At 40.3% G+C, this 28,000-nt stretch overlaps 1 protein-coding gene across 1 annotated transcript in view; it reads left to right on the plus strand.

Moving 5' to 3' along the window:
* Window positions 1-28,000, plus strand: part of bmpr1ba (bone morphogenetic protein receptor, type IBa) — a 69,777-nt gene that overhangs the window by 25,646 nt on the left and 16,131 nt on the right. Inside the window, exon 2 of the mRNA XM_030737750.1 lies at window positions 23,670-24,076. Coding sequence (XP_030593610.1) covers window positions 23,971-24,076 — 106 coding nt within the window. The 5' untranslated portion in view covers window positions 23,670-23,970. The remainder of the gene's footprint in view (window positions 1-23,669; window positions 24,077-28,000) is intronic.

Here is a 28,000-nt window from a genome sequence, read left to right on the forward strand (position 1 = left end):
GGTCCTGCTGACCCTAGTCAAATCCAAAAATAGTGAAAAAACAGTCAACAAAAAATGACGAGGTAAAAAATGTCAGTGGCCTCCACCTGTAAAACCACTATTGTTTTGGGGGGTTGCCCCTCTAGTGCACCTTTTGTTAATTTTATTAACACCAAAGCAGCTGAAACTGGTCAACAAACCCCTCTGCTACTGAACTGACCAAATCAATATCCAAGAAGTTTAACTTGACTTGATGCTATACTCTGATTAAAAAGTGTTAAGCAGTATATTTATAATAGACATAAACTGGAAGCAACTAGCAATTAAACAAAATGCAGTGTTCAGGTTAATTCAGTTAAACGAAATTCTCACCTGGAGTATCTGCTGTTGACCTCTGCTGAGTTCCTCGTTCTAAGAATTATATTAACAATGGATCCAGATTGACAAAAGTGACCATATTGTTAGTGTTAGGCAGACTACAAAGTCAGGCTCAGCTCGTCGTCCTGGCAGATCAGCTGACAGCAGTTGAAATCAGTGCAAACCCACACGATGTGATCCCTTAGCTGCTACCCAGCCTACAGTTGCTACACATGTGCAAGCCTTTTTGCACCCCAACCCCCAGGCCCCCCATCACAGCTTAAACCATTTTCATGCTGTGCCTGAGTTATCACTGTCATATCTGTTGCCAGTGATGCTTGCTCTGTTCTGCAGGAGGTGTTTGGCTGTTGCCTTGTATGTGCTCGGAGCAGAGAAGTGCCAGAACAAATCCATACTGACAAATATAAACTGTTGTAGATGGAAATGACAATCTTTTGACTTTAGTGGTTGTAACTGATGTGTTATGATGTAGATGTCATGTTTCAAATTCTGTGTCATGCAGTATAGAATTATTAAATAATCGAACCAGATTGCTCAAACTAATTTCATTGGTAGATTAACTACGTTTTAAGGAAGGTGTCCCACCCTCAGCAGAGTCTGTGTTACACAGCAGCCTGGAACCATTGAGTGGGAGACGCATGTTTTAGCAGGGCCATTACTGCTGTAATGTGAGAAGATGTTTTCATGTGCACTCCTCCAACCTGACACACTCACAACTGCGCATCTTACAGCAAAGGAAATGCACATGTGAACCTGCATGCACGCACACACAGGTGTGCTGGCAACAGGATCTTTCACCACGGCAGGCATCTACCCGAAGGTACACACTGCAGAGCTGAGAAACCAGCAAATTTGTGTGCGTTAAAGTACATGAGTGTAAATGAAGTGGGAAGAACCATGGGTGAGGTCATGAACTTGTAAATGAAAAAAAAAAAAAAAGAAAAAGAAAAACTTCTTTGTGCTTTTCCATTACATCTCACTCCAAGGGCGTCTGTTGTGTTTTTGTTGTAGATACCAGTCAGACTGTGTGCAGTATGCTCTTCAACTGATAAATACTTTTGCTCCAATTATTTCTCTTGAATGGCATCATAAAAACAATGAGCTGTCATTCGTGACCGCGGCAGATGAATGGTAGAAGCATATTGCCTCTTATGTGAGTGTTAATAGTAATTTGTAACACTGGGGCCTTAAAATTGCCTGTATGAAGTGAGTATAGATCCAGGGTTCTCAATGTGCAGCCATGGGGAAGAATGTACTACTGTACATTTTATGTCATGATATAGAAGCTCACAACAAGACCCAGGAAGAATTTCAATTCAATTTTATTTATATAGCACCAAATCACAACAAACGGTCACCTCAAGGCACTTTATATTGTAAGGTAAAGACCCTACAATAATTACAGAGAAAAGCCAACAGTCAAAACGACCCCCTATGAGCAAGCACTTGGTGACAGTGGGAAGGAAAAACCCCCTTTTAACAGGAAGAAACCTGCTGCGACAGGTTGGGGCTGAGGGGAGAGAGACAGTACAAAAGACATGCTGTGAAAGAGAGCCAGAGATTAATAATAACTGATGATTGCATGCAGAGTGGGCTATAAACAAAGTTGCAGGCCTATTGCAGAATAACTAAGGGATGGCTCAGGGTCACCTGATCCAGCCCTAACTATAAGCTTTATCATAAAGGAAAGTTTTAAGCCTAATCTTAAAAATAGAGGGATTTCTCTATTCAGCTGAAGCTCTTCTGTTTCAGTTATCATAGTGAATTGAACCTTCATAAGATTCACAAACATATCTAGTGAGAAAAAAAAGGTTAAGATATTTTTAAAAGAAAAACCATAATTGCTAACATAAACCAACCCTTGGAAATGACACATTCAAGACTAACAAACTAGAATGTATTATTTAAACATCAAATGTTGTGTATATGTAACAATTACTTTGGAAAGATGTTGTTTGTCCCCAAGGGGGCACCATGCCTATATCCATTTGTTGCAGTCTGATAAGCATCAACAGAAAGTTCTTTTTGCAAGACTTTTATATTTCCTTCTCTAAACTTCTAATGTTATGCATGCCAGGTCAAATAGTTTGAGTTCTTCGATATTAAAAACAATATGTTAAGGTTTTTACTTAGTGGCTCAAGCCAAGTTTTATCAGACAGATCTCAAGTGCTTTTCATGACAGTTTCCTGGAAATGTTTTTCCTGACTGAATGTTTTTCTCTTTGCTTCCTTTCATCTTTATTTTACACAAACAGGTGTTCATGTGCTCCATCGGTGTACTTAGAGTTCAGTAGCAGCAGCAGCAGCAGAAAGTACTTAGTGATCTAAAAGAGGGAGCAGTGGATTTTGACATAATCCTGTTTGGGTTAGAACTGACTCCTAAATAAACTACTGCAATGAGACACCACTGTTTACTAGCAGTGAGAGGGTTGTATTCAAAGTGTAGCAGTGAGCAGTGTGGTTTCTGGAGTCATTCAGCTGTGATGAGGCAAAACAGAAAGCACATTAACATGTATTCTCCAGTGACAGAAGAGAATTTTTAAAGCATCTGTAAGTATAAGCCAGTTATATCACTCATTTAAGGTAATAAGCTATCCTAAGCACTTGTGATTGTACAAAAATATCGCCTGACGTGAAAACAAACCATAAGACATGAGTACAGGAAACATTATCTGCAAAATGCATCACTAAATGTTTTGAAAAGGTCTCAGATTATTAACATATGTTTAGCAACACAGTGCTATTGCATGTATGTCACAGAACGTGGAACATATTCAGATTTGATTAAAATTATGAGATGGCACACTGTCGTTCACTCGATGTTTCTTAAGCTTTAGTAATTTTACATTGACATCAACATTTCATAAACTTGTCAGGCTCACAGAAGGCAGTAAAGAAAAAAACATAAAAACTGATGCATATGGTTTTTTTTTTGTAGCTCCAGCTATAGATCTTGGCTTCAAAAGAAACTGATAATTCATAAATGAATTTGTTGGGGCTATCAAAATAGATGCAACAAAAATGAATTAATGAACATGAATAAACAGAACTAATAACATTAAGTAAATTGGGTTTTCTGTAAAAGTTTTTTTTTTTTTTTTAAATAATTCTCTAAAATATTATCAGTAATATCTAAACATGTAACTGATAAACAAGTCCAAGTCCACAAGCTTTGGGGTACATGTGCCTCTCCCATCTTCTCAGCACGCGCACGCCAAAAATTTAGACTGAAAGCTCGCACACGTTGACCTTGAGGGTGTTAGCCGTGTTGACATTTGTTGACATTTGTTTGGACAGTGCTTCAATTCCTCAGACTGCTGCAAGGTCACGTGGCCTGACATCAAAGAAAAGAATTTCTTCCTGGGCGATATTGAGAGTGCCGCTGTTTATTCTAAAACTGACTGTCTCACTGTCTGTGTTTCTGTCTTTGGCAGTCACTGCTTCATCCCTGTCTTGCTCGCCTGCCTGTCTCATTACCTGCGCACGGTATCTGCACAGCTTTTGTCTTAAGGCTAACTTCTAATGTTCCTGCGTTTTTCTTAATTATTATTTTATTTGTTTTGTTTAGTTTTGGCAATAGATACATACACAATTTTAGTGCCGAGAAAGTTTTAACAAAGATGTAACATTTATTCTGTGCCATGTGTGTCGTCAGCCTGCTGCCTGCTAATGTGGAGTGACTGGACCTGGCCAGCTCTTCTGTACTTTTCACTTGAATGCTATTTAGCGCAAAATGGTGATTGCCCCATTTAACTCCATTTAAAACAAATTTTGTTTTATTTAGCAACATTTCTTTAAACCACAGCCAGCTGAAATGTTGGGAAACACACTGCGGTTTGGAGTCATTTCCACCTGTTGCTTATAACTCATTGTGTTCATATTCTTGCCACAAATTTGGTCAAGATAGAGTGATTTGTGTTTTGGTTATGGATTAAACACACACACACACACAGGCACTGAAGATGATTGAAGATGAAAAGCAAACAAAGTAACAATATTGTAGTTAACCTTTTGAGCATACCATTAAAAAATGGTGACTGTAAAGGTGCAAAACAGATGCTTTGAAACTGCCGTTCTTTCCAAAGAAACTGACTGAAAATTCTTTATGGGAGATCTGCATTTAATAGGCTGATTGTCTTGTCACAGTATTGGAAGCACCAAGCTGTGCATTCACTGTAGAGCAATTCATGCGCATGTTTAGCTTTGAGCTTTTCCCCCCAGGGATGTTTTGTTTTGATGTCTTCCATTGCAGCCTGATGAATGGACACATGGAGAGCTGGGAGGAGGAGGGGACTGTTGGACATGTTAAAGGACACCTGTGGGGCTTTGTGGGCCTCCCATGATGGACGGGGGTTCCGCTTCAGGTGGCAGTAATTTCTCTGAACCATGGGGAGGGGTAGTGGGGTCAGGGTGTGTGTGTGTGTGTGTGTGTGTGTGTGTGTGTGTGTACTGCCTATGTCACTGGTGCATCAGTCTATGGCTTTAGGTGCCGTTTACACGAAGCCGTTTTCACTGGAAACGGTGTCGTTTTGATGCGTTTCAGCCTTTCGTTTACACGATGGCGTTTCAGAAACGATCCGCGTTTACACGAGGACATGTGAAACGATGAAAACGATGTAGTTCCCATGCCAGGCCACAAGTTGGCGTTGGTTTTCTCTTTGCAGTTTGTTTACGCAAGACGCGCATGCGTGGAGTGACACAGTAGGTAGTGCGGCAAATTGTTCATTACTTACAAAACGGCCAATGTGAGAGGTTTTGTGTGGACAGATGATGAGGTTGGATCGCTGCTGCACACAACGCTGAATTACAAAACGGTAAAAACACAGGAAAAGCATAAGAAGCACTCGTGAATCCGCGAGTACTGTTTATCAGTTTGCGCGTGCGCGAAAAACTGGCCGTCGCAACCATAGTGCGCATGTGCGAGTCGAGCGTTTTCAAATCACCCCGGTTTCAAGTGTTTACACGAAAACGCAAGCCGGTGCGTTTCTGAAACGCTCCACTCTGGACCCCGTTTCTGAAACACATCGTTTTCACTCTGTTGTCGTGTAAACAGAAGGGCGAAACGCATCAAAACGACACCGTTGTCGTGTAAACGCAAGGCCGAAACGCATCAAAACGACACCGTTTCAAAATGAAAACGGTCTCGTGTAAACGGCACCTTAGTTTGTGCTTTTTCCCCCAGTATATTAACTGTCTTTTAGTGTATTTACATGCTGTGTTTATATGTTTGTGTACACGGGCCTATCTCTCAAAGAATAATTGCTTCAAATACCACTGGGAACGCCACACAGATCGTGACAGTCTCACCCACAACTAATGATTATGTAAATACGATAGCCATCTGTAGACATGATTGTGTGTGTGTGTGTGTGTGTGTATGTGTGGGTGTTCTGCCTAATATATTGCCTTATCATGTGGAGATCAGCTGTTAGACAAATGTGGTATTGTTGAAGTCCAAAGTAGAAGCATTATGTGCATGTGTGGTTGTGTATGTGAAGTCGGGTTTTACTACTTCAGGGCTTCATCTATTCTCTTCACCTGATACCAAGCTGCATCACTTGGTATTTCAGATGAAAAGAGGGCAGCATGTTATTAAATGTCACAGGCCGATCTTCTAGAATAACCAATAATGTTGCAACAGCTCACCTGTTGCAGCTCACACACACACACATGCACACACACATGCACTACACATAGATAGCTATTTTACGTATGAGGGAAAAGGATTATCAAGACAGACCACAGTAGCAAGAACTAAAACAATGTAATACTGTAAGACTGTGGCGACTCTAGGAAAGTTGAATTTAATCTGGGTTGGCTGAACATTGATGCCTTCTTGTTCTGGCGTTCACACAAAGTGATTAAATTTATGAACTCATTGTGCTCTACACCTGATGTAGTGTAACAAACACACAACACATTCACCTGCACTTTCTTATATGCACACATATGGCACAATACACACAGGGACTCACCATACACTGTTAGGTACACCTGTTCAATTGCATGCTAATGCAAATATCTAATCAGCCAATCACATGGTAGCAATTCAGTACAATTAGGTATGCAGACATGGTGACAACAACCTGCTGAAGTTCAAACTGAGCATCAGAATGGAGAAGAAAGGGGATTTTAGTGACTTTGAATGTGGTGTGGTTTTTCACGTGAGATGGGCTGGTCTGTGTATTTCAGAAACTGCTGATCTACTGGGATTTAACCCACACAACCATCTCTAGGGTTTACAGAGAATGGTCCAAAAAATTAAAAATAAATAATTAAAAATGAAATATCCAGTGAGCAGCAGTTCTTTGGGTGAAAATCCCTTATTAATGACTGCTTTGAGCTGATACAATGACAGCGGTAATTTAGATAACCACTTGTAATAGCCAAGATATTCAGAAGAGCATCTCTGAACACATTAACCCGTAAAGCAGCTTTGATGGGCTACAGCCACATAAGACCACACCAGGTCCACTCCTGTCAGCTAAGAACAGGAAAGTGAGGCTACAATTTGCACAGACTCACCAAAATTGGACAATAGGAGATTTGAAAAATGTTGCGTGGTCTGAGTCTCGATTTCTGCTGAGACATTTGCATGGTAGGGTCAAAATTTGGCATAAAAAAATGTGAAAGCATGGATCCATTCTGTGGGGGGATATTTTCTCGCCACACACCAACTGAACATCATTTAAACACCATAGCTTACCTGAGTGTTATTGCTGACCGTGGCCACCCCTTAATGACCACAGTGTACCCATCTTCTTTTGGCTGCTTCAGGTTGGATAACACTCCATGTCACGAAGCTTAAATCATCTCAAACTGGTTTCTTGAACATGACAATGAGTTCACTGCACTCAAATGGCCTCCACAGCCACCAGATCTCAGTCCAATAGAGCACCTTTGGGATGTGGTGGAACGGGAGATTCTTATCATGCATCTGACTGATGCTATCATGTCAAGTGCACAGGGACTATCTACAAAGTCCAACACAGAGATACGGCAAATATATTCAGTACCTCCTTCATAAACAAACAGTGCACCATCACAAAAATCACCGCACATCACTGCTCTCCTGCTGGTTATGTTACAACCCAAAAGAACAAAAGGCTTTAGCACAATATTTGGGAAATTTGATTGGGAATACTATTTAATAATAATTTGTTATTTATTTGTTATTTTTGGAACTCGGATTGTAGATATTCTAATAAGATATACTAATGGAGAACTGAATATACTTGAGTTTTTTGATAAAGTCAGACTGAAACTTCGGTTCTAAAAGGGATTTCCAGTGTGACCTCTTTAAACACATGCTTAGCTTATCTAGAGCTGAAAAGCTCTGTGTTATTTATAAGCACATAACATGAGAAGCTGTCTCAGCCATTTGTTAAACAGATGTGTGACTGATCTTCACATCAGATTCTTTTCTGCAGTTATTCATTTCTTTTTAGGACTCTGTGCTTCCTCTTCATGCACAGTATCTTTCACCCATATAGCATTGTCGTTGACCTGCAGCATTGATTTGTCAAAGTGTGAACTAATTGTAGTATTGGTAACATTTAAATCACCTGTAGTCAAAAACACAGTTGACTTTGTTTATTTGTTGCCATAGCAAAGTGTTTTTTCAGTGTGTCGAAGTGGTGAGTTCTCTCTCTCTAGTATGCGAGACATATGTGGAAGCATACTCACCAAAGGCAAATACAATCACTTTACAGGCTCTACATGCAACAAATAGACCCAGACACATGACGTGTTAGAGACGCTAGTTTGGAGATCAAAGGTCATCCTGAGGGGTCAGAGCGTCAGTGTTGTGTTTCAGCCACAGAAGAGGTCCTCTGTTACACCCTAAATGGACACTGTGAATTGTTTATGCCACAAGAGGGAGGGAAGTGGTGGAAATCAGGAAAGGTGAGGAAAAAGAAGAAGAAACATGAACAAAAGTAGCTGTGAGTGAAGGTAGGGTGATTGGGTGAGCACACATTAGCATTCATGTTTTCAGACAGCCGGATGGTAGATAGGCAAATAATATGGCAGGGTAACAGACTGTGTAACACACAGTGATGTCACAATGTTCTCTGTACTTTGTCCATAGGCACTGATTGACTTGTATAAATGCAGTCCATGAGTGTGAATACTTGTGCTGGCATGCTGTGAATGAATTGATGAATGCATGTTTTGTGTGTTAGGTATTTCTGCTTTTTTCCATACAGAAAGGGCCCATGGTGGTCATATGAGAACCTACAATGAACTTAAGGATCCCTGAATAGTGGATGCTCTATATTTGGGAGCTGGACCGAGGCTACTGACCCTAACACTGACCCCACACCTGCCTAATATGTGTGTCAGTGGACATGGTTGGAGATGGATAGAGAGGGGAGATGCAAATGAATGTCTGTCTCTGTGCTTTGTGTGTCTGCTTTGGGCATTCTTCTCTGTTGTATAGTGCATAATGGTTTTTAAATGTTTATAACTGAGTTAAACTGACTTGTAAGTTATTCAGCATCTACTGCAAATATAAACTGCTTACATTTGGATGTTGGTGCTCTTACCATAAAACAATGAAAAATATTTTATAGAAAAATGTGAAAACGTTTTAAAGTCATCAAATCAGTTTTGTATGGAAGTAAATAATCCCTTGTCACACTGATGCTATAGACCATTGAAGTATGTATATTTAAAAAATGATGAATGTTTGGGCAGCTGCTCACAAGTATTAGTTTTTTATGTAATAAACTATGTGTGGATTCTTTAATTTACACAGCTGCTCAATATATGGTGACAATTTTAATAAGCCACACAGAAATTAGTGTAATAGTAAATAAAAATAGTTGATGTTGATATTATTATTATTATTATTATTATTATTATTATTATTATTATTATTATTATTAGTAGTAGTAGTAGTAGTAGTAGTAGTAGTAGTAGTAGTGTTAGTATAATTTTATTTGATCCTTAAAAAGTGTTGAATATTGGTATAATTTGATATGTTAGATGTACAGTTATAGCCATCAGTATCTTAAAACTGAAAATTGTCTCTTCCAGCTGGCACTCATCCATTTGTTAACTGGCTAGTTTGATAAATTGAAAGCATATTCAATGTATAATGCAAACCATTTAAGCAGCCCTATAGTAAAAAAGTCATTTCTATATCAACATATGGACTAATAATTATTTAAATCTTTCATTAGTTGACTTAACTATTGATGCTGCACTGTTTAAATGCAATTTTTAATTTATATAATACTTTTACAATTTTTACTGTGACTTTTCTTGATTTGATGTGTGTGTGTGTGTGTGTGTGTGTGTGTGTGTGTGTGTGTGTGTGTGTGTGAGCCGTCACTATCAGCAAATGCATGACCGGTCCTTCAGTTCTGTATTTAGGTCTAAGGGTTCAAGGGTCAGAGAGGTCGAGAGCTGGTATGAATGACTGCCTGTTATCAGGTGTATGTGTGTGTGTGTGTGTGCATTTAAGAGAAACAGGAAACAAAAACTGTGTGAATGACAGAAGGAAACAGGCAAAGAAGGAAATATAAACACAAATAAGAGATGGGAACATACAGGCTGGCAGCGTGAAGGAGGGAAGTTAACTTTTCCACGTTTTTTTTTTTCCCATCTTTTCATTTCCTTTAATGTTGTCATGTTTTATGCAGTTTTCCCACATAAATTTAAAGTATACTTTCTTTAAAAATAAAGTGCATAATTTTGACAAATAACTGAAATAATAGCATTACAGAATGGACATTCATGTGTTCAACGTGTTCGAATTGAGCACACACAAGACACAGACAACAAGTTGATAACCCTGTCTAAAAATGCACATATAATTGTAGCCTCTCTTAAAATATAATATAATGAATGCACATAATTATGTGGACAAATTGCCTTTTTTTTCTGTGTTTCTCACCCTTTATCCCTTCGCCCAATTCTAGCTGATTCAACCCCTTCCACCCCTACACTCTCAACCCCTTTCCCCATCGTCTGTTTGTCTCCCTCATTTCATGACTCCCCCTCTTTTTTTTTTTCCTGCTAATTGCCACCCCGTTGTAGCGTCCCGGGAGCCGGGAGCTCATTAATTGGTGAAGAGGAGACAGGTGGCGCCACTATGTTGTGATGCTTCTTGTTATTTGTGTGCGTCAGTTTATTGAGTTGATGTTGTGTTTGTGAGTGCACATTAGTTTGCATGAGCTTGTCCTTCTTTGTGTGTTTATATTCTCGTGTGTGTGTGTGTGTGTGTGTGTGTGTGTGTGTGTGTGTGTGTGTGCGTGCGTGCGTGTGTGTGTGTGTGTGCATGCGTGTATGATTCCTCTGTGGATGTGACTGTGTGTGCGTGTATATAAATGAGTGTGTGTGGTAGCACTGCTTGTTAGCGGCACTGAGCCCCTTCTCACTGTAATCTCTTTGTTTATGCAGTGCGAAAAGGGCCTTGCAGGGGCATGAACTCCCCACGCTCTTATCCCACTGCGCCACTCACCCCAAGTAGACCCTCATACCCCACCACCACCCTTTCCGGCACCAGCTTTGCTCCCACCACCTCCGTCATCTGACTCAACCCCTGCCCAACACTGTGTCCCGTTGTCCCTCCTTCCTGTCTGACTTTGTTAGCATTCAAATCATGAGCTGTACGTTCTGTGAGAAATAAGCAAAGCTCCACCTAAGAATACTGCCTGGCACCTTGTTCTTGCAAATTTTTTGAAAATCTATTGAGTTTACTTCAAGTGCTCAGCCCAGCTCTGTCAAAGAAGTCGGTATCTCATTTTAAACCTTTTGGTGTTTAGAAATAGAATATGAAATGGGTAACCCTGCAACCCCTGCAGGGATATATTGACCTTCCAGCAGCTTGCTTCACCCAGGTCACTGCACACAACTCTCAACCTCAGCAACATGGGCCCGGTGTGGACTGTGTGGACTTTCCTATTGCTAATATTAATAAACCAGATAAGAGCATATTGAATAAGACAGTTTTGGAATGACCTCTTTTGATAGAGGCCCACCACACAATTAAAGCACATTTGCCAAGCGAGCATATTCCAAACCAATTTGTCACCTGAATGCAGAAAAAACAAATTACTGCCAGTTTTATCAATACTAATGCTGTGAACAAGCTGAGTGCCGAAATAAAAGAACAGTGATCTCTAACCAAAATACTGAATATAAAATCCCTTAAATGAGAAAGTGTTGCTAGTTGCTTGAGTTGTTGCCAACATTGTTACCTTGCCTTATATATGCCATTATCAAATCAAAACATAAAATCATATTTTGCAGTTTTTAAAAGCCAATAAAATACATATCTAGTGTTTCTGATCTAGTAATTTATGATGGAGTATGACAAAATTGGGTGGAATCTATTGCAGTCATATGTAGGCACATAGAAAATTTAGGGAAGGCGAGGGACACACTCTGAATGCCATTATACTTTCTATTAGAGTTTTACTAGATTCAAATAAATTGGTCATGCACAATTTAGAATGAATTAAAGAATTACAGAATTAAATCATAATCTGGTCAATTAATCATACTTAACAGATAAGAGAAAACCACAAGAGTTTAAAGCTGGTTTGATGTTGAATGTTAGTAGCTGAATGTTTGGGCAATAAATTCACATTCATTATCCTCTTAGTTAGCTGCTTCCATGTTATTTTTCTTCTTTTATCCTGCTTTTTTAATTCAGTTCCTGTTTAAATCGAATCACAAAAGTGTTTTCTCCCTTCATTCTAGCCCTCACCTCTGAACTTTCTCTCATTGCTCTCCTTTGAAGTCTTCAGTAAAAACTATTTTCAGTCCCTGGCAGCATGTATCCAATTGTTTGGTAAAGTCTGTGAGGAAGAATGATTACAAAGCATTAGTGCTTTGCCTAACAGACGGTATTATCAGGTGGTCAATGGTGGCTATTTGGCAGAGTCTAAAGGAGTGGGTGTCATAAGCGGTGATCTGTGAATAAGTCCGTGTGTGTGTGTTCCTATTTGTATGTCTGGACCGTGTACGTGCTTTGTATCAGTATGTGTCCCTGTGTTCTTGCAGGTGTTGGGGTCACAGGCAGTTTGTAGGTCAGCTCCCTGCCCCTAGTGTCACTTTGCTCTGTTTGGCCCTAAACAACCACTAATGCAGGACTCATTTCCTTCTCTTCTCTTCTCTTTCTCCTTCTCTTCTCTTCTCTTCTCTTCTCTTCTCTTCTCTTCTCTTCTCTTCTCTTCTCTCTCTTCTCTCTCTTCTCTTCTCTTCTCTTCTCTTCTCTTCATGTTGTTTGGCAGGTATAAGTATATGCAAGGCACCTGAAAGAGTAGGGAGAGTAGGAGAAAACAACAGTGAAGAGGACCAGGCTAGAGGCCTTAAAGGTTTTATTGGGCTGCACCATTCTTGCTGGAGGAATGTTGTCAATGGCCACAGAACCACATGTAGCTCTTTTATTAGCCTAAACTCCTACATAATCTGGGCAAAATCAAGTTCGTTCTAAATGGTAATTAGAAACACCAGACCATGTTTATAAATTAGTGTTCGTAGAATCGTAGAATCATAGAACGTATTACAAAATTTATGGCAGAAATAAATAAACCTAAACATCTTAAAGGATTTCATACATACCTGAAGACAGTTATCATCCCTTGTTTGATAGCTAATGTGTTGTGGTGACAGCACAGTAACAACACAGCAATTATTTCAGCTCGCAACAGGCATATGCTCCTCTGTAGCTGTTTACTTTTTGATGCTGTTTAGTTTGGAAATCTTAAACCTTTTCTTCATTTGTGATCTTGTCTTTCAGTTAGTACCCAAAGCTTGTGGCCATATGAGAGGGTTGGGATGTAGATCGGTAAATTGACAGCTTCACTTTACGCTCAGCTCTCTGTTCACCACGCCAGACCTGTGCAGCATCCGTATCACTACAGCCGCAGCCCTAGTCCATCTGTTAGTCTCCCGCTCCCCTCACTTGTGAACAAGACCCTAAGATATTTAAACTCCTCCACTTGGGGCAGCAACACGTTCCTCACCCGGAATGGGTGCTGCACCCTTTTCCAGTGGAGGACTATGGCCTCAGGCTTAGAGGTGGATAGCTTAGAGGTGGTTAGAGGATAACTGTCAACTGCCTCGGAAGTCCTACAGGCTAACCAAGCCCAGTAGGATTCCTTCTTCAGCTTGACAGCTCCTTTCACCTCCAGTGTCCACCATCTGGTTCAGGGATTACCAACACCATAGGCACCTTGCAGCCGCAGGTCCATGCAGCTGCCTCAACAATAGAGGTGCGGAACATGGCCCATTTGGACTCAAGGTCAACCTCAGCCAAGTTCTGCTGGAGGAGGGATTTGAAGATCTCATGGACTGGAGCCTCTGCCAGGCATTCCCAGCGCACCCTCACTATATGTCTAGGTGTACCTGGCCTATCTAGCATCCTTCCCCACCACCTGATCCAACTCACCACCAGGTGGTGATCATTTGACAGCTTGGCTCTTCTCTTCACCATAGTGTCTAGGACACATGACCACAGATATGATGATACGATTACAAAATTGATCATCGACCAGTGTCACTGGGACACACGAACCCCTCCACCATGATAAGATAATGATTCGTGGAGGGTGTTTGTATAATTTACCTAACTTAATAGACACTGTTTTCATACATGGTCTGGCTGTACTGCTGTTTTGCTGCACTGTTCTGTTTTCTGTGTCCATCCCTGTTGAGTGCAGACACACACAGACTTGGATGCAGCAAAACTGCAGTAAAGACTCTCATTACAGTGGTAGGCCTATCATTGGGTTACTTAATGTAGCACTTTAATGTATCATGCTAGCGTGGGCTACTGCTTGTGACTGAAATTTTATTTTATTATTATTATTTTTTAATATTTTGCTCTTGTGCACTCAACCTGTCTTGATGCAACTGAAATGTGAAGAGAGGGGAGAGCTGTTGCCGGCATGCCTGTTGTTTTGGATGAGATGCTCTAGTGTGACATGCAGTTGTTCTGAAAGATTTTGCACCTTTTAAGAGATGCAAACAGAAGCTAAGCTGAGACCAAAGAGAAAACCCGCTTTCAAACAAAGCCTCAACTCAAGTATAACCAGAAAGAACAGCTGTTTTACTGCAACTAAACAAGATCACAGGGGCTTTCCCTGCTGTAAAGTAGTAGTCATCAGAGTCTGACTTTCTGTGGTGCAGCAGTGAGCACTGAGATGCACTCTTTGCATAATTTATGTTAACAATTCAACTTAGCATAGCCAACCAGATGAACAAAATTCTTCAAGTCATAGCCAATTGCAGCTAGAGCTGTGTCAGATATTTTATGTGACAGATGGATGAACAGGCAGATCCCAGTCATTGTGGAGAATTTAAAAAAAAGTGTTGGTGGGTGGCTGCAGATTGTGTTTTTTGCAGTATTTAGTAAGCTGTCTCATTTATGAATCGAAAAGTAGGCAGCAAAAACGATCCCACGGAGCAAGTGGGAATCTCATTCTCTTTCAGCTCCTCCCCTCAGGGAGCAGGTCTTCTGTTTTTCTATGCACACTTCTACCTTAACATTCCATCCTTTGGCTAGTTAGTTCCTCCTCCCAGCAATTTTCCCTGTTCCTTGAGGGAGTGTAGGGGGGCTGGGGGGTAATGTGTGGTGTGTGTGTGTGCATGTATTTCACCTTCTCTTAAAAATTGCACAAATCCTATTATTTTGCTTATTTAGCAGCTTCCTGTTAATCAAAATCGTCTGCACTCATTTGATATCAAAGTATATTTTTAAAGCTTTTATTGTTTGCTTTACCTACTGCGTGCCTAAGTGCAAAATAAGAGGATTCAAGCTGTCTGAAATGATACAGAAAACACTGTATTTGTGACACAGCTTTAGGGAAAACCTGGACATTCATTGTGCATATAAAAGAAAAGAATAAAACAAGTGCTATATTTATGTTATCGTGATTACAGATTTAGATACCTAATACTCATTCTCAGTTTTCTTGTACCTCGCCCTAACCACATAATCCCTTTCAATGATTTATGTAGCTGTAAAGTAATACAGTCAGTGGTTTCACAATGACAATAACAAGCTGTAAAACCCAATTCCCAGTCTGTCATTAGGCTTTCATTAAGTCTAAGTGGCCCAACACCTACCTTTCTGCGGTGTGTGAGTATGTGTCTTGTGTTACTTGTGGCTGTTGGGGTATAAACTTGTTACGCAGTCACCTTGGGGGACTTCTCTTCTTTTTGGGGTGAAAAAGCAAGTGCCCATAACAAGGTTTGTAGGTTTGCACAGATACCCTGTTGACCCATGTTACGTGGGTCTAGGGGACATGGGTGTAACATACGATCAAGGAAATGAAAATGAGAAGAGCGAAACGTCAGTAAATAAATTACGATTTTTATTATAAAAGAAATGAAGCCTTCTAAAAATAAACCAAAACTCAAAACAACCTCCAAACTGGAGACACCACCTGACTTATAAGGGAAAAAGAAGAGATAATGCTAAACCAACTATCAAATGAACACAACCCCACAAACAAAACCCACTCCTCCGAGAACCCGGAGCATGATTGTTGTCCTGCCAACAGACAAGTCACCCTCCCCAACGGGAGTAACACAATGTTGTGCCAAATGCTAGCACACCTCCACACGAGCGCAGCTCTGCTTCAACTGGCCTTGCAACACACACACACCCCCTTCTCTCTGGCATCTCATCTCCGCCTCCTTATACCAGGTGTCCTTAATTGGAAATGGAAACACCTTGCATTCAGCCCCTGTTGCAGAGAGAGAGAGAGAGAAACAACATAGCATACAGCTGTAACAACCATCTAAAATCCACATGCAATAGTTTGCCTGCAAGGCTTTCTGATGTACAAGAGCTCTAAGAGATGGACAGCATTCTTGTAAAGGTGTGTTTTAATCCACATGAGAATCTTTTGATTAAATCTACCCAGTTAGCTTATTTTCTAACATATTTAAAACTGAAAATAATATACACCCATTGGCCACTTTATTAGTGGCCAGTGGGTGTATATATGTGTTTAATTGCTCAGTAATGCATATATCTAATCAGCCAGTCACATGGTAGCAATTCAGTGCATTTGAGCATGCAGACATGGTCAAAACATCTTTCTGAAGTTCAAACCAGTCAGAGTGGGGACAAAAGGTGATTTAAGTGACTTTGAACATGGTTTAGTTGTTGGTGTTAGACAGGCTGATACTACTAGAATTTTACCAGCCAACCAGGGTTTACAGAGAAAGGTCTGAAAAAGAGAAAAATATCCAGAGAGTGGCAGTTCTCCAGGTGATAATGCTTTGTTGTTGCCAAAGGTCAGAGGAAAATGGCCAGACTGCTTTGAGTTGATAGGAAGGCAGCTTTAACTTAAATAACCAAACTAAGAGCATTTCTGAATGCACAACATGTCGAACCTTGAAGCAGAAGACCACAGTGGTGCCACGTTTCTACTGCCGAGGTGCTGGTGCTCGTGCCAGTGCTGGTGCTGGTTCCAATGAACCGGTGAAACTCTTGAGAACGGGCCTTCATTTCCACTGCGCTTTGCGAGCGGATCCTTTACGTATGAGTGTGGGCGGGTCCTTGTCTGGAAATGGAAGTCGAAGGTCACGAACATGGGAGAACACGCTCCCCTTTTGCAAACTCTATTTCTTGTGCAGCAAACATATTTTACGTTCCAAACAAAACTACTGTAGCATCTGTTTGTGGCACAAGGTAAACACACAGCGATTACGAGCAAGACAAGTACGCACTTTGCATCCTTTTATCTGTGATATGACCTGATACAAAGTAGCAAGTTCAGCCTTAGGGCCCATCTAATTCACAGCCATGAAAATCGCATTGCTTTTCTCATGTAATACACAGCATGCAGTGAAATAGTGGTAGAAAACTTTACATCGAGATGACAGAGCCACGCCCTTCTGCCACTTGCGTCACGCGTTCTTGGTTCCAGACCAGCTAGCTTGTGGTTCTAGAGTTGAACCTGTTTTTCGGCCGAGCACCGAATGCGTTTGCGTTGGCACCAGCACGCGATCAGTGGAAAAGGGACCTGCATGCCACTTCATTCTGCTAAGATCAGGACACTGAGACAATAGAAGACTGGAAAAAACATTGCAACATTTGGATGGCAAGGTCAGAATTTGGTGTGAACACAACATGAAAGCCATGGATCTATTCTACCTTATATCAATGGTTCAGGCTGGTGATTGTGGCATATGGTGCAGGGGATATTTTTTTGGGTACACTTTCAGCCAACAGAGTGCCAACTGAGCGTTGTTTAAAACATCACAGCCTACCTGAGTATTGTTGCTGCTTTTGCATGTCCCTGCTTTTATGATCAATCTCTGATGTCTGCTTCCAGCAGGATAGCATGCCATATCACAAAGCGGAGATCGTCTCAATTGGTTTCTTGAACATGACGCCTGCACTCAAATGGCTTCCACAGTCACCAGATCTCAATCTAACAGAGCGCCTTTCAGATCTGATGGTATTATGCTTTTATGTCAATATGACCAAAATCTTTGAGGAATCTTTGTTGAATCCATGCGATGAAGAATTAAGGAAGTTCTGAAGGTAAAAATGGGATTTAACCCAGTACTAGCAACATATCTGATAAAGTGACTGGTGAGTTTAAAGGAAATAAATCTTCATGAAAAAAAAGTCCTGTCTGGAAGGAAATCACTGAATGGAAACTTTGTACTAGCATTCATATGCAGGTCAGAATGAGAATAAATATCTTAATAGGGTTTGACAAATAGTGGTTATAGTTATGATTTGATTAAGTGGGTAATGGATGTAAGTCAATTTTAACATCCTCTGAGTAAACATGACCTTGTGTGTCTATGATATTAGTTGCTACATTAATATTTTTTTGTTGTTGTTTTTGTTTTTTACTTCTGGCTCATCTTATCTTTCTGTTTTTATCAAAAAAGAGAGTCTCCAGTGGTGCAGAGAGATTTTCTCAAAAAGGTGAAAGGTCAGACAAGAACAAATTAGTGTTGAGGACAGAGGTGAACCTGGCAGGCTTTAGTTTCTTTCCCTGCTTCATCATCATTTCTTTGAACTCTGTGTTACTCCTTGTGTCCTTATTTCTCTCACCGATTCCCTGGCTCGTGGATGAGTTTTGTTGGCTGTGTTTGTGATAATATTTCAGTGGTGAGTCTGTGTAATTTTACTCAGGGTGAAAAGACTTAGCACCACCTTTAATTTACAGCACTGTTTACTCCATTCACCTTCTTCCCTCATTTTGCACACCAGACTTTATATGTTTTAATCATGCCTACTTACCTTGATCAGTTGAATTGTTACTAACTGCAGTGGTTTGTTTAAATATTTTGAAACAAAGACAACAAACACAGCTAAACCACCATTTCGATTTCCCTCAGGCAAAGTAGCTCAGGGTGCAAATGGACTTTAGGAAGAGGAAGTCCTACTGTAACTGTCACACACAGCTCACCCACATCTACAAAGGATTGCTATGTAAATGCACCAGTGAATAGGAGTGAATGGACAGGCTTAAAGCAGATTATGTTAAACCTCTTGTTAGTTTAAAGACATGCTGAAGTGAATGGATGGGGATTAGCAGATGTGCTGCTGTGCCGTGGAGGTGTTTCACTAAAATGGATTTAATCCCCTGTCTTTTAGACAGTTCACACAGCAAATAATGGGATAAATGCCTCTAAAAGTGAGCCAGGAAAAGGTAAGGTGGTCTTTAAATCCTAAAGAAATCAGAAAGCAGAGACAATGTGTGTTGAATAGGTATATGCAAAGCCACAAGTATTCCAAGTCCATTTATATATTTGGAATTTGAGCTCAGACAGCAGCAAAATTCCTACAGTTTGCAGATAGGTGTCTACATTACTCTGTATGCAACATGGCTACGGATATTTTGGTCGCAGGTTAGGACTGGGTTACACTTTATCAGAAGTAGTTTTTGGATGCACTGTCTAATTTCATGCAAAATTAATGGTGTCTGTACAAATGACATGGAGGAAGATGCCATATTGTTTGAATCCAGCACACACACCCTTATCATCCTCAATAGTCATTTTGGCATTATACAGTAGCCCCTAATACCAATGTTACCACAATATTTGTACATCCCTAGTTATAGATAATAGGGGGCATGAATACCCTCTATCCGATGACAGAAAGGTGAGGGAGAGTACAGTTTCAGTGCTACAAGACCTTCTCTTGTGACATGCAGTTTGGACAAACAAATCCTCCTTCATGCCTCAAGATTGACAACCACCTACAGAGATCCAGTAACTTCACTCTAATTTTTGGGATGTTTTTTCTTTGTTTATTTAAATTATAAAGCTGCAGTCTTCATATAATGAGATCTCCTGCAGCTCTCGTATTGATATAATTCTATCATAGCATTGTGAGTAATACCAGATTCTTTTCTTGGTTAATCCACATCAGTCCATATGGCTTTTTTTTTCTTCTCAAATATGTTTGTTTCCCCAGTTTTACAAACAGAGGATGGCCCTAATCTGAAATGTTCAAACAAACACTTTTAATCAAAGAAACCACAAACAGAACTCATCGATCCGGTTTCTCACACACAACACCAAAAATCACAACAGTAATCTACAATCAGCTGTCCATTATCAGGACAAACAAACAAATCAGTGCAGCAAGATGATAGATACATCAGGTTTCAAGTAGTTCAAGTAGGTGTCCCAAATTTAATAAAATATGTCTGACTTTGAGTGTGAGATGCATGTAAGATGTTCTAACAGCACCAGATCAAACAGCATTCTGTGCCAGACTTTTTTACTAAACCACTTCAGTAAGATGTTCTTCTTTGCAGGATAAGTGAGAATACAGTACAATCTCCTAATGGGATACATATAGCAGAGAGACCTAAAATAAGAGACTTTGCAGCTTATGGCATGACCAAAGACAATGAATTAGGGCACCTATTTCTGTCTTGTGCTACATTGGCGAAATATCGGGGTTGAAACCGTGTCTGCGGTTGGGAGATATATGCATTCTATGTAAAATCTTAAACTATATTGCTTTTGCACAATTAGAAACTGAAATTGATTTAGCTTATCTCCATATATCTTCCCATTCACTGTCATTGATTGCAACAGTAAAGTCGCTTTCTCATTTATCTCTGAGCTCTTGCAAGACCACAGGTGGTGCAGCCTGCATGGCCTCATAGAATAATGCAACAGTTTTAGCCATTTGAAACAACAGCTTCTCCCCAGCAAATTAAGGTTTTGCTGTGCAATATATAATGCCCTATTTATAGCGTCCACATGGCTTTTAATTCAGAAGGAGGAATATTCTGAATTGTAACTAACTACTGATTAGATGTATTATTTCCAGCTGGAGACCCAAATCCCCTCTGGGCTGTTGTCATGAGGGGCATCCGGCGTAAAACGCTGTCAAATCAAAACATGCAGCGCTACCCGCCGTGGCGACCCCTTGTGAATAAGGGAGCTGCCAAAAGCAGAAAAAGGGGAAAAAAAAAAAAAAAAAATTTTTTAATTTCAGAGATCAGAAAATGAATTTGTTTACACATTGGTAGCTGTCAGCATTCTGAAAGCAAATTTGACTTTCTTTAAAGTGTTGACACAGACAGCTGCTGACAAGTGAAGTTGTTGTGTTATGACAGCTTGTCAAAAATGATGAGAGGGTGGTTGCTGGCTGAACTACTGACCCCAAGCACTTGCTGAGACTTATAACCTGAATGCTTAAGGGGGCTTCAACACCATTAGCATACAAGAAACAGAAGCAGTTAGAATAAACAGTGGTGTCTGCTTCAGATTTAAATACAGCTTAACAACTCTTTTGTGACCTAAAGTTGAAGTTTTACTTCTAGTTTTTATATCTCTGACCTTCTCTTTTCTCTATAAGCCTTATTTTCGCTTTCATTTTTAAATTCCTCTGCATATCCTCTAAAGGCCACCTTCCCCCCCCTCTGTTATCTAAATTCTTCAAAAAGCTTTCCTCTAAAAAGCTTCAGACAACTATTATTCTTCACTGTTCTCCCCTTTGTTTTTCTTGTCAGAGGCCTTTCTCTGCTTTTTTTTTCTCTTTTTCTTACTGTTCATCCTTCGCTCATGACAGTCTCAGCCATTTATCACAGACCCAGCATGAGGGTGACACTAGTGAAGAATAGTGTGTGTGTGTGTGTGTGTGTCATGGAGCACCAGTCTACAGTACCTTAAAGTAACCGCTTTTAAAGGGGTCATTCCTCAATTTGCATATGATATTCTGTTCTCAAGCAAATCACCACAGACATTCATTACTTGCTAACACACACACACAGGGCTTCACAGCTATTGGGGATTGGGGCAAATGCTGTCACAGTTTTTAAAAGGCTTCCCGTGGTTAGACATGCTTGAAATGACATTCTGGTTCACTGGAGGAGGGGAGTGGGAAAAGGAGTGGAGAAGAGAAACACAGAAGTAGAGGGGGAGGGCAGCTAAGTTTGTCAGTTAGGAAGAAAAAAAACATTGAAAAGAGTGGAAATGTTATTAAAGAAAACTGTGTGCGATCTAGGAAGGCATGAAAGTTTGCTGTGGCTCCGTCTTATATATGTTTTCTCATTTTGACTTTACCACCAAATCCAGGACTTCAGAAGTTTGGAAAGGGCAGGAAATTTATGGATTTTATTTCAAAATGCAGTCACTGTAATCTTGTAGCAAAATTGGCACCACATTAAACATTGATATTTCATGTGTTCATTGAATTCGTTGTCAGCATACCAGCCGAACGTAAAGTTGCATCAGTGGCCACTTAAAACTTATTTGCTAAACATCACTAGCTACTAGGACATCGTGCTTCACAAACTGACACTGGATCTCCTGTTTCACATGAGAGAAAACTGAAGAGAACATTTCTTACTGCTTGAATGGGAAAGGGGCTTGAGAGGGGCAGGGATGAGGGTAGACAGAAAGGAGATAGGGCAGCACCAGGGCAGGACTGTTTATTTATGAAGTGATATTTTCCTCTCATCGAGGAGCGAGGGAGCCAGGCATCCTATTGTTTGTCTTTAATGACCAACATGAACAAGTGTGAGAAAGAAAAGAAGTGCAAAGAACAGCGGCAGCAACAAAGAGGCAGATTAACATGAAAACAAAAAGTGTTTGCCCCATCTATTTAACCTCAAAACTTCAAAGTTCAGCATTTTGTGTTGGGGGGGGGGGTGGATAGCTGCCTGTTTTGTGCTGTTTCAGGTCTGTCATGTTTTCTGCTAAAAGCAAAGTGTTACCAGCACATGTACACGCACACACACACAAACACACATGCGGTTTTGTCGAAAGCAAATGCCTTACAGGCAAGAGGATAGCTCTGGAAAGGAAATGGTCTATTAGAGTGTCTCAACCCATTTATTTATTAGTATAAAAGCTCCAGGCTTGGGTGATGTAATCTCTAACAGCTCCTTTAAAGTGTCTCGGCCAGCTACTTGAATAGCACGCCACTGTGTGAAGAGGTGTTTTGAGTAGGTTTTCATGAATCTGGGATTTTAAAGCAGAATACTTCTGATTGATGAACACAACTCAGCCGGTGCAGACTGCCGAGTTGTCAGTGAGACAAACCTGAGTGCAGTTTGATTTAAATGTTGTTTTGCATACGTTCGTATGCCAGAAAAGACTAAAGCTAAAGCTCATGTCCTGAGGCTCAAAAAGCCATAAGTGTCCAAGAACCACACCTGAATTAGGGTCTCTTCTATATACTGTCTGTTCTTTTTCTTAATTATGCTACCATTTAAAGTACTACTGAGGGGATGCACATGGTAGTTTTATCCAATACTTCCACTGTGGCAGATACAACTAGAGATTCTGATATATTTGCTGAACATACAATGGTGCAATCTCTCGATTTAGGCTGTGCAAGCACACAAAAATTAGAATCTGCCGTAGTCATGTACAGGAAATACAACTGGATGTTATGTGATGGTTTTGTAGTCAGTGAAGTTATGTGCAGTGTGTCTTTAGCTTAATTGTACCACTGCTTTATTGTTGGGTTAACAATTTATGTCAATCTAACCTTGTTAACAGAATTTATTTCCAAAAACAAAGTAAACAGTTTTCCCTAAAACTGTTAAAGGTGCAGAATCCCTCAGATTCTGCTGCTTGTTTTTAATGTCCTCCTCACCCTCCCTCTTATTTTTTTTTCTAAACCCCATCTTGCTCCTGTCTGCTCCCTGCCCCTGTTTTCTTTCCACCCATGTCCTCCCTCCCTGTGTGTGTGTGTGTGTGTGTGTGTGTGTGTGTGTGTGTGTGTGTGTGTGTGTGTGTGTGTGTGTGAGAGTGTGTGAAAAAGAGAGAGAGAGAGAGGGCCAGCCCTCCCTACAAGGCAAGTGAAGTAAACTCCTCCTTTTTGTCTCTCCCTCTCTCTCTCTCAGCTGGGCTGCTACTGTCAGACGGGGTTGGGGGACAGTCATCTCCAACTGCTCCTGCTGTTGTTGCTGGTGTGTTCAGTGTAGTGTGGACTTTCTCACGTTTCGGTGGATCTACACACACACACGCATTCAGGAGCGTGCATGCCTGATACTACCCCCGCCTCTCTTGCTACCCACTCTCTCTGTGGCACATACATACACACACACTCCGAAGGAGCGACAGTGTGTGAGTGGTGGATCGCATCGTGTGGAGAGCGTTGAAGAGAGGAGACCAGAGAAGAGAGGAGCGGCGGCAGACTCTACCATGCCAGTGCAGGGAGAAAGGCTGAAGGGCTGTTTGTCTCTCTGCTTCTGGAGCTGGAGTTCTCTACTATTGCTTGGACTGTTCTCTCTACATGCTCGAGGACACGGTGAGTTACTGCAAAGTTTCTCTTCTGACTGCTGCCCTGAACTTTACTGCTGTTTTTATGTAGCGTTGTGCTGAAGTTGCTCTGCAGCAATTCATTGCTGCTTCTCATTAACAGTGTGAAACACTGGTTTAGTGTTTTTTTTTTTTTTTTTTTTTTTTGCTGTACCGGTTTTAACTCATTGAATCTAACATCTTAAATTTGTGCTGTACCATGCGCTCTGTTTTGTGCAAGCAATCCATGATGACAGGGTTTTTTAAACATCTGCTCCAACAAAGCGCAAATGAAGTGGACATGATCCTAATCATGTTACATTTACAGTATATTGCTATTTTTCTCTGCATTTCAACTGCATTTTCAAAATTTTTATGAAGAATAGCTGCAATTTTTTTCCCCCTTATTACAAACGGGCTTTAGTGGGAACAGGGCAGCGTTGTGTCTCTTTCTTTGGACGGTGAATTTGGAACAAGAAATTTGTTTCAAAGTATTTTCAAGCAAGTGGGTTTGCATATTTAATAAACAGCTGCTTATGATACAAAAACGAGGAAAGGCATTTGAAGATTGTATTTATTTTCCAAAGTATTTGCACTTCATTAATTATCACACCTCCTTCAAAGTGCTGTATGCTGTGAATTGAGTCATACCTCTCAAGTTACAGGATATTTTCTGTTTTCTTCAAACACTGAGAACCATCATCACAGATTGACACTTATACCGTTACATGCATCGGCCTCTTTGTCTGTGACCATGTTTGGTATCTCAAGTGTGATTTGTTATGTGTTGGAGAGAGAATATGTAAGATTTAAAACTCTATAATGTTTAGTGCCATCATTCTTGCTATTAAAGCTGCAGTAAGTAGAAATATATAAGTGAAAAAAAAAATCCCAGAGTCTGACAATAGACAGTCCTCCTGTATTTTGTCTCTCTTTGAACTCTTTTATTCAACAGACACAGCCTTACAAACAGTGCCTCATAAGCCAGTGCTGAGTTTTGGCTTCATACAGAGCTTGAACCCCACTCTCCTGAATGAAAGTTCTGTGCTAAACTGATGGAGCTACAACCCCTTATTACTTTCATTTTCACTCTTTCAAGACTTAAGACTGAAAAGATGTGTGATTCGCTAAAATCTGTGGATGTGAGCTCGGTTTTCTAAAGCCTGAGCGAGGTGAAGGTGTCATGTTTCCTCTAATACTACTTCAATTACAATATTTTTGTCCTGTGACATTAAAAACATGCTGCCCTAGCACAGCTTTCAGGTTTGACCCTCAGCTTCTGTTATTTTCCTTGCCACGGGTTAACTGTGATGTAGATTTTCTCTGCAATCTGTAATTTATAAACAAAAGTTTAACATTTAAACTCTTAAAATACAGTCTTTCCACTGTTCAGTTAAACACAATAGAGTTGGACAATGTTTCTGTGTGCATTTATTTTGTCTCTCTTTATCGTTGATCTATTTAAAGTCATTGTAGATTATTTCAGCTGGAGCCCTGAAGTTAAGCCAGCAAACGCTCATAGATCATGCTCAGTGTGTTATGTGCCGAGGTCTTCCTGCGACCTCTGGCAGCATGTCATCTCCTCTGTCTTGTATATCTTTCCTGTCATTGTCACTGGTTAGTTTTCAAGAAGCAGTCTGTGCTGAGCACCCTCCTTTTTGATTTACTCCCTTTGTTTTCCAGTGCCGTTTCATAATTTTTAACTAGAGCTTTGGAAGGAATAACATTTATTTTAAATATTATGTGCTTTTGAGTGTTAAACTGCACATATGAGTACACAGGGGTACAAACTTACAAAGTGCCTGCGTGTTTTAGAGTCATGGTAACACTGACTTCTCTGTCCAAGATGCCACAGAACAGCTGCCAGCAAAGAAGATGTGTTAAACCTGACACAATGTTGGACCTCTCCCAAGATTTCTTGTTTGTCTTATGCTCCTAGTTAGTCACTCACAATGTCATTTCTTTCAAATTAACCTAATGTTATACTTAAAGTATACATTCGGTATATTAGTGAAAGAGATTTCCTGATAGGCAGAAAGCTGAGAAAATCATTTATAAGGATTCAGTCCTATTTCCCTAAATGCTTGCCAGCATAATTCATTTATTTCCAATATTTATAAGCTAAAAAATGAAAATGGCTGTTTATTTCTAAACATAAGAACAGTGCTCTGTTTTGCATATCCATTAATATAAGCAACTCCCAAATGCTTAGCATATGAAATTGAAACACTAGCATTTAATTCACAGTTTTGGGTTTTTTGTTTTTCCCCGATGGTTTAGTTTCACTAGCGGCTGAATTAGCATCAGCAAAACTCCCAGTGTCATTAAAGCTGAACCAGGTGTGTTCCACACAAGAAGATCCAAACTGTCTAAACTGTATTCAAAACGCATTTCTCCTGAGGCCTGTTAATCTAATTTATTGGGCTGACACATAGATGAGTGACTGGATCAGCAACAGGCTCATTCATTGGTTGACATACGGGTGATTGATTGGCAATAAGTGCAGCCGTGGCTCACAGGCAAACATTTGTGAGACAGAGTGAAGGTTTGCTATGCACAAGACTATCTCTGCCTGGTTTTCTCTTGCTGTATCTTCACTTCCTCTGTGCATTCTCCTCGTCTCTTCCCGCTCTCTCCTACTCCATAACAACTCACAAATACCTGGCAGACTGAATAGATGTCTAGACTTGGTGTTCCTTGATCGTGTTGCCACAGGTGAACTGGAGTAGTTAGTTTTTTAAACAGCCGGTAGACTAACTTTTCTGCAGGCGCAACGGAGTCGGCACAGTTTACCCTCCAGCGTTTTTACGCCATTGTCTGTGCAATAAACAAATACTTAACTTTGTATTCATTATTGTAGAAGGAGCATGGATATTGTAGGGAAATCACACGCTTATGCACACTTTATAAATCTCACACACACAAATCTTCTGTGACCTTCCACCTACACCAGGCTGCGGCCTTCACTGTGAGTTCTGGGAAGTGAGGAGCGAGCGTGATAGCTTACATTTCATTGTCCTTGGTGGAAATAAGCACTGCTGTATCAGTTTTCACAGTCAAAGCTCCGCCAGTTGCTTTGCTTTTGTCACTGCTCTCTAATGAGACTGTTGCTCTCTGTGGAATTTCAGGTGTTATTTTATCTGAATTAAACATTTACCTGGTTTTTATCCAGAATAAACATATCACACATGTTGACTGTGTTGTCGCGCTACTAAGAATTTGCCATGAGTTTACAGTAAAGGTGACATACTGCAAACTTAGAATATAGACAGCCCTGGTGTTTGATGTTAGTTTTTGAGAAAATCAAAAGGCTATAAAGGTATAAAATAGACAGCCTGCGCACTCTGTTATTAGCATTTATTGTCAACAGCAATGAAAAATATGTATCTCATCACCTCCAAGTGAATTCATTCAATTCTGTTCAGAGATGTATCTGGAAATACTCTGCTCCGAGGAAGTCATTAGACATTTATGAATAAAACAGAGCTTTAGCAAACAAGGAACAAAACACTTGAGATATGACTCAGTGTACCATGCTGTTAGTTGTGCTTTCCATTCCTCACTCTTAAAGCTTTCTGACAGGATGTCTTCTGTTCACTTGCTGAAAACTGGTACCTCATTAGAGCTACTGACGTGCTGAGTGCAATACTGAATCAGAGAGGTAACATTTTTTGGTACCTGTTGTTAGTATTGTGTTAATATTTGTTTTCCCTTTGTTGCATTTCTGTGTAATTTTTTTCTCTTCTTCAGTTTGCACCACAAGCCATGGACTGCCCAAGCTTAACAAGATGGGATCCAGAGGGTTAATATGTTGGCAATTGAGAATTTAGTGGTCTGCTATAAAAGGAATGACACAGATATGAGTCTCAAACATGGTATGTTTGAGACTGACACTTAAGGGGCATATACAGTATATTTTGGGCCACACCTTTTA

This window comes from Archocentrus centrarchus, chromosome 9, assembly GCF_007364275.1.
Source record: "Archocentrus centrarchus isolate MPI-CPG fArcCen1 chromosome 9, fArcCen1, whole genome shotgun sequence".
In the NCBI taxonomy this organism is placed as follows: domain Eukaryota; kingdom Metazoa; phylum Chordata; class Actinopteri; order Cichliformes; family Cichlidae; genus Archocentrus; species Archocentrus centrarchus.